General features: G+C 33.1%; 1 protein-coding gene across 1 annotated transcript; it reads right to left on the reverse strand.

The window, feature by feature from the left end:
• Positions 1 to 5,922: 5,922 nt before the first annotated feature.
• On the reverse strand, positions 5,923 to 7,063 carry LOC131032204 (transcription factor UNE10). Its single transcript, XM_057963156.2, has 4 exons — positions 6,933 to 7,063; positions 6,751 to 6,816; positions 6,571 to 6,636; positions 5,923 to 6,409 (listed from the first exon to the last, which is right to left on the reverse strand). The coding sequence occupies exons 2-4, from the start codon at positions 6,787 to 6,789 to the stop codon at positions 6,179 to 6,181; spliced, it is 336 nt and encodes a 111-aa protein (XP_057819139.2). The 5' UTR covers positions 6,790 to 6,816; positions 6,933 to 7,063; the 3' UTR covers positions 5,923 to 6,178.
• Positions 7,064 to 7,951: the final 888 nt, after the last annotated feature.

Here is a 7,951-nt window from a genome sequence, read left to right on the forward strand (position 1 = left end):
TCACTGTGCCACCTCTCTGCCAATGTAGTCAATAATCCCCAATTAATTATATATTTGGGCATGTCTAGTAAGGATGATAACCACATCTCTCAATCACATATCTATCAGCCTGTGATAGGCATGGGATAAGTGTCCATGGCTTTGGGAATCGTTCTTGAGACTATAGCACACCAAGCTTTGCCTCCAAATCAACACATATTCATCATCAGTTCTTGATTCAGTCAAATATATATATAAAAAAACAACTTAAAATGTGAATCATATCAGAAACACATCAGAAACCTATCAACATCAATCAGTGAATCATATCAGTGCATCATATCAGGACTCATTCAATCAATCAAAAACTATATCAAACCAATGCATCATATTGACAAAATCAATCAAAGTACCATATCAATGCATCATATTAGGACCCATAATGAAATCAAGACCCATATCAAAATCAGGACCCATATCAAAATCAAGACTCATATCAAAATCAGGACCCATATCAAAATCAAGATTCATATCAAAATCAAGACCCATATCGAAATCAAGACTCATATCTAAATCAAGACCCATATCAAAATCAAGACTCATATCAAAATCAAGATCCATATTGAAATCAAGACCCATATCGAAATTAGGACCCATATCGAAATCAAGACCCATATCGAAATGAAGACTCATATTGAAATCAAGACCCATAACAAAATCAGGACCCATATCGAAATCAAGACTCATAACGAAATCAAATCCATATCGACAACTTGACCCATATAGAAAATTAGATTCATATCGACAACTTGACTCATATCAAAAAGCGACTCATATCCAAGCAAGGTCCATATCAACCACATACTCATATTGCAATCCAACAGCATATGAGAATCAACCATCATAATAAAACAAGACTCACATCAGATCACCCTCCATAACATACAATCGACGAACCCATATCGACATCTACACAACCTATCCAATTCATCGGACTCACGATGCATTTTTCAAAACACCTTTTTTCCAACTTTTTGCCCTACACACTAAATCAAGGCTCCAAACTGCTAAGATGTCAATTATGCACTATTTTTTTCCATGTATGCACTATAAAACACACCTTATATGCTATTTTTCTATCACGCGCTACAACACGACTTCAATGCGCTATCATGTTTACTCGGCGCACTGTTTTACTCTGTGCGCTAATTGTCATACCGGTCATGCTAGCTTGTTTACCCGATGCACTAAAGTTATCCTATGCACTACTTGTCATACCCTTTACACTACTCTATCAACCCTATGTGCTAAAAGTACCCTACGCGCTAACCTAGCCCCTGACCATGCTAAAATTTGACAGTCAGATGCTAAACCTACCTAGGGTTTGCTATGTGCTAAAATTCATTTTGTATGCACTAAAAGACCTACTCTACACACTTAAACAATAAATTTTGACCCAAAAATTGAAAAACATGACAAAAATCAATGAAATTAATAAAAAATGGGAAGGATTTCGATAGTTTACTGGTGGGCCATATGTAGTGGGTCTCCGGTATCGACTAACGCACTCAAATCAATGCAAAGAGTATGAAATTGACATCATAGTCAGAGCTCTAAATGTCACAATCACAAGAAGACAAGTGTGCAAATAATTTTTCAAAATCACTTTTTACCTTTTAATAGGGTAAAATCAAAGGGTTAATAAGTGGGGCATGTATTTACTCCCACTTTTTCACTATTTACCTTACCCACATCATCTTTTTTTCAGGAGATGAATCAATAATGTGTATCCAACGCAGTCAATATTCTCATATCGCAATCAATTCAAAAACAATCATAAAATTGGCAAATTTTCACGAGACTCTTGATTCATCTCACGGGGGGGCATCATCAATATCATTCATCAAATCTACATATGGGGCATCAAATTGAACATTTTGGCACACAACATCATATCAATCAATTTTGACAGTATATACAGTGATTTTCTTTAAATCAATATGTGCACATACGTCACTTCAAAGAGGGGCAAAATGTAGACGTATAAATCTGACCACTTTCTTAAATAAATATTTAATAATTATTTTAACCCCATCCCTCCTATTTAATTAATTTCTTCATTTTCATCTATTTGATTAAATGAATTACTCAATTCATTTAATTAAATTCATCTAAACCTTTTCTAGCCTTTAACTAAATAAATCACTTTATTTAATTAATTCCCCTTTCTTCATTTTAGTTAAATTTACATTTACTTAAATCCCCCCACTTGTATTTATGCAAGTTGCATCTATTTTAGTCAAAATAAAACATTTTATTTTAATTAAAATTATTTTCCCTCATCCACTTGCATTTTCCTACATCTCCCACTTGCCTCCTAAACCCCTTCTAGATTCTTCTAATCACTTCCAATTTAGCCTAATCCGATCTTAATCATTCACATTCCTAAGTAAAAAGAAGTCACCTCTCAAAAACCTCCAAAGTCTTCAATAACCATTAAAGGCTTTATGTCTTCAAATGGTTAACCTCTAAAGTCTTCCAAACCATTAAAGGCTCTTACATAACCATTTATGGTTAACTCACCTTTGACCTTTGGTTAGAGACTTTCCTCTAACTTACCCATCATTTTGACTCAAGGGTCTCATCAAGAACTTATGGCTTTGACCATAGTTATCCATTTAACCCTTGCACAAGAGTTTACCACTTAGTTAAAAGCTTTATCCAATGCATAACCCTAACCTAACCTTAACCCTTACCTCCTAAGGTAACCTTCATGTTTTCTCAGGTATTTAATGCCTCTTATATCTCCTCTCAAGCAACCTCTTGTTGACAATTGTCACCATTTCATTGGTGAAAATTATAAATATGGATTGAGTAACTTTCAATCCTAGCCCTTGTTAAGATTATTCAATCTTAACCCTCAATTTCCCTATTTTTCCTATAAATAGAGCTCTCATTCTTTATTATGAAAGATCCAAGTTTCATGCATCTACATTATAGTCTAATTTACTAATCATTTTACCCTCTCTTTGTTAAAATATCATCATAAACATTTAAAAGCATTTCATTTTCATATCAATAGTATATCCATGCTAGTATATCATGATTAGGATAATTTAGCAATATCTTTATCATATCACTATCTTCATACTATCTTAATCATCATAACTTTTAACACATCATATAGATCTTAGAATGCATTCATGCATATATATCACAATATCACTCATTCTTGAAGTTATCATTCCTAACTCATTTGCTCAATGATTTGAGAGCAAAACATTGGCTATAGGGATCTTGTGAGATAGAGAACAATGAGACACCCCTTGAGAAGTTAAACTACTTTAAATTAGTTTATACTTGCACTAAGAGTCTCATTGGTATGTAGGTTATTTGATCTCGATTTATTTGTTTTGATTGCCACCTTTTCCTACATACAATTACTTAAAAATTATTTAATTTGTTACAAAATATAATAGAAATAATTTTTAAATTTTAATTGATAATTATTTTATTTTATATATATATATATATATAAAAGTTTGCTTTAAAAAATTACAATTAGTTAGTTGAACAATCCTTCTATTTTGGTTTTACTTCAATTTTAAAAATAATAATTTTATAGAATAATATTACTTTAAAAATTTAATATGAATAATATAAAAATAATATAAGGTATGCATCATAAATAAATATTGATTTAAAATATTAATTTTTTTTCAAAAATTAACTATAATAACTAAATTTAATTTATAATATAATATATATTAAATAAAATCATTTCATCAACCACACAAATATTTCTAAAGAGAAATCTGATAAATTGTACTAATTTAGTATTATCCTAATCATAAATCTAATAAAATATAAATCTTTTGAAACATTATTCTATAGGCAATTACCCAAAGTCGATATTCTAAACATCTATAGTCTGTAATTTTTTATTAAATAATTAAATATTAACAATTAGCTGTGAAAGGAGAGCAAATAAATGATCTCTCTTTTTGAACTCCTTAAAATACGCAGGAACAATTGTTTAGTTTACAATAAATGATTCTTATCTAATTATCACCTGTAAACAGACACCAACCAAAAACAAATCTGTTTTAAGATTGATTTGACAGCTGTTTAAGATTTGTTTCTTTTAGCCAAAAATATCGATCCTTGTAACATAACTTGATACGTACATGCAGGAATCTGAAGACGTACGAGCTTGCCGACTTAGAAAGAGAGTTTGATTTCAACAAAGACTCTGAGAAGCAATACTTCATCCAAAACACTCAGAGCTACCCAACTTCACAACTTGTCTGAAAATGTTTTTTTTTTTGCTCTTATGACCTTCAGAGGTTGATCATGATTTTAAGTCATTTGCTTATCAATTTTATTTAATGGTTTGGAAGATGGAGGTTTTTTTTTAGGGTTTCGCTGAGAACCAGAGGCGAAGGAACAGAATCAATGAGAAAATAAAAGCTCTTCAACTTCTCATTCCTAAGTGGAAGAAGGTTGGCTTATTTTCATGGCTTTTATTTCTGTAATAGAGTGTTATCATAGATTCAGAATATTTGAACTAATATGTAAGTCTATTTATTCCCACTATTATTTTTTACAGATAGACAAAGTTTCTGCCATTCTTGAGGAAACGTCAAACAACTTCGAGTACAGGTAAGTTGCTTCTGTTGGAATATGTAATTTCTCTTAGCAATGAAATACAATTACTAAATGATAATGATAATAGGGACATAAATATTTTTATTTAAGATATGTAATGATTTTGTTATCATTTGACTAATGGAGGATGTTGTGCTATAGCACTTGGAGCTATATGCTTGTGTTTATCTGCATTCCATGTTTAATTTCATTTATTTTTTCTTTATATTGTGTTTGAGTTTGTATTTCAGTCTCCAGCCACCCCCAAAAGCTTCAAGTTTAATAAGTCTCCAACCACCCCCAACAGCTTCAAGTTTAATAATTCTTGTTCATGGTTTGAAAACATGCAATAATCTTTCCAACTTCAATCCTGACTTCATGGTTTGAAAACATGCAATAATCTTTCCAACTTCAATCCTGACTTAAATGTGTTGTAGATGCTATCTTCTCCAAATAAGATGAACCCATCACGTATCTATGTACCAAAGGGAACTCCATGCTTACAGATGTCTTGGATGTGCATGGATATCCTGTTGTGGTGTTTGATAATTGATGCAATTGAAGTGAATATATGAAAATTATAGTGTAAAGAATTTGATAAACTTTAAGAAATAATTTAGTGAGAAAATTAGTTATCTAATTTTGAATTTTTAGAGGGAGAGAAAAATAAGTGATATGATTGGTCAATTAGCTTTTTTGTTGAATTGATTATTAAATAAAAAAATGTAGTACATTAAACTCAATCCAAATATATACAGTCCTTAGTTTAGAGAAAACAAAATGAGCAAGACGATAAAATGAAGGTGAATATTACCTTTATTTGCATGGAGCTATGATATCCAATTGATAGACAAGTGGATGGAGAGGCTTGAATCTTTGAATCTTGGACTACAGGCCAGCCTGTCATGCACCATTGGGATTTGATATTATGAATTTACAAATACCCAATTTCATATTTTATTATAACAATTTTAATGCATTCTTCATCAGATTTAGTAATATGTAATATGTCGAAAGAATATATTCGATCCATTACGCTTTAATAATAGGTGATATAAATTGAACAAATGTGATTGTTTTAAGTTTACGGGAAATGATAATCATGACATATGTTCAGAAATTTAAATGATGTGATGTGTACACACCAGACTCTTGATGACATATCTGTTGATTGTTTCTGATGGCTTTGGGAAATTGCTAATTAAAAATAATTAAAAACATTAAATTATGTCTAATTTTTTTTTTAAATGTCTCACATATGAAGAGATCTTGACTTCAAGTCTTGATATACTCCTCTTCACATGTACATTTATTTTCATTTGAGACCGACTCACCATGTGACACTTCTTTATAAGTAAAACCTGTGATACTTTATTGTTTTCCACGTAAAGCTGATCATGAAAAAATCATCCTAATTTAGCTGCTTGGAAAAGACTATTGCTACTACAAGCGAAAATACATGATAAAGTTTCTGAAAGCACACAGGCTAGGGCTAGCGAATATGAGTTGCTTGAAGAGACTTGGGCGGTGAAGTATTAACGCTCCCTGCATGTCATACATCATTGCGCTGTGAAACCTTGGTAAACATTGGCAGACCTACTGTATGAAAATACTCTTTGTTTCCTTCATTAGACCATAGTCCTGGTTCTGCTTGAACTCCCTGGTTCACGGTCATGCACACATTACTCCATTGGGATCCCATCTTCATGCACATCTGGGGCACCTGAAAGCATGGGATTCCCATTGGTACGCAGATATGCGATTTATTTGGAGAAGAAAGCATCTACAACACATTTAAGTCAAGATGTAAGTTGAAAGTTTACTTAATGCTTGCAAAACTCGAAAAACATGGAGCAACATGAATTCAAAAGTTTCTGAATTTGACTGTATGAATTCTTTAAAAATGAACCGTGGAAACTTAATGACTGTAATGGAGCAACTTACTTGTACTTGAAGTTGAAGCTGTTTGACATACTCAATTGCTTCGACAAGAATGGAAGCTTTGTCTGTCTGTCAAAAATAATTGAAATAAATAGCAACTACAATATTAGTTCAAAGATTCTGCTTCTGTGATTAAACTTCTAAGCTCTATTATGGTAATGAAAGCCATGGAAATAAGCTAACCTTCTTCGAATTAGGAATCAGAAGTTGAAGATCTTTCATTTTCTCATTGATTCTGTTCCTTCGCCTCTGCAAAACCCTGAAACTTAGATCTATTTCTTCCAAGCCATTGAATAAACATTCATAACAAAATCTCTTAAAGTCACGATACCTCTATAAAGGTCATAAGACTTGAGAGAAAAAACCTTTTCGCACAAATTGTGAACGCGGGTAGCTCTCTGTCTTTTGGATGAAGTATTGCTTCTGGGAGAAAGAGGTCTACATGAATCGGCAAACTCGTCTTCAAAGTCCTATATGCACGACCATGAGGTACATATTAATCCACGTCACAATCCTAGTTTTCATAGCCAAAAGATACGAAAAATAAACAGATGGCTTGTAGTGATCAATCAATCTGTTATTTACGTGTGATTCAAAGAAGAACCGCATCGCCTATACAAAGTCTGAAATCAAAAGAAGTCAAATATCAAACAGGTGTTTAAACTCTTGTATTATTTAGAGGCATCTGTACGTACACGCCGGGGCACACGGGCGCTGCATTGATATTGTCAAGCCTGGTGTGTACACATCGCATCCTTTTTGCCATTAGTCATTCATTACCAAAAAAAATTCAATATAAAATAGTAGAATACGGCCAAACACAGACATAACTAGATGGTTCGCCATGTTTCTATAAAAGATTATCCCTCCCACCACATTAATTACACAGTCCAAGAATGCAAGATTGACTAGAGTAGTGTACCGTATAATGAGAGTCGATTTCAAGGAAGAGCTTCTCTTTTATCGATTGGGGATTTCGATTCCCATTGCGACTACTGAATGATTTAGTTGGGCAAAGAGGAGAACGAACAGTTGGGGCAGCAGTACAGGCATTGTCCTCTTCTTCTCCATGGATGAACTCGAATGGAATGGTGAAGAAAGAGGATGTCAAAGGGGGAACGCTGGTGGTGGTATTCCCTTGCAAGAAATAATCTTGTTCGGTGGAGTCGCTGTTTAAGAAAGCCATGTTCGCCAAAAAGTCGGCTTCTAGTACTCTTTCTCCTGGAGCGGTAGCCATTGCCTACCCAACAGTAGACATTGCATATCAATAGATTGCCCTCAGTTCTCTTGTAATGGCGAAACAAAAGATTCATTCATCCAGGTTTCGCTGCACTCAATGAGTTTGTGGGCTTTGCCGGTCGCCTCTTTATACGATCTTGGAAAG

The sequence above is a fragment of the Cryptomeria japonica genome, chromosome 4 (assembly GCF_030272615.1).
Source record: "Cryptomeria japonica chromosome 4, Sugi_1.0, whole genome shotgun sequence".
In the NCBI taxonomy this organism is placed as follows: domain Eukaryota; kingdom Viridiplantae; phylum Streptophyta; class Pinopsida; order Cupressales; family Cupressaceae; genus Cryptomeria; species Cryptomeria japonica.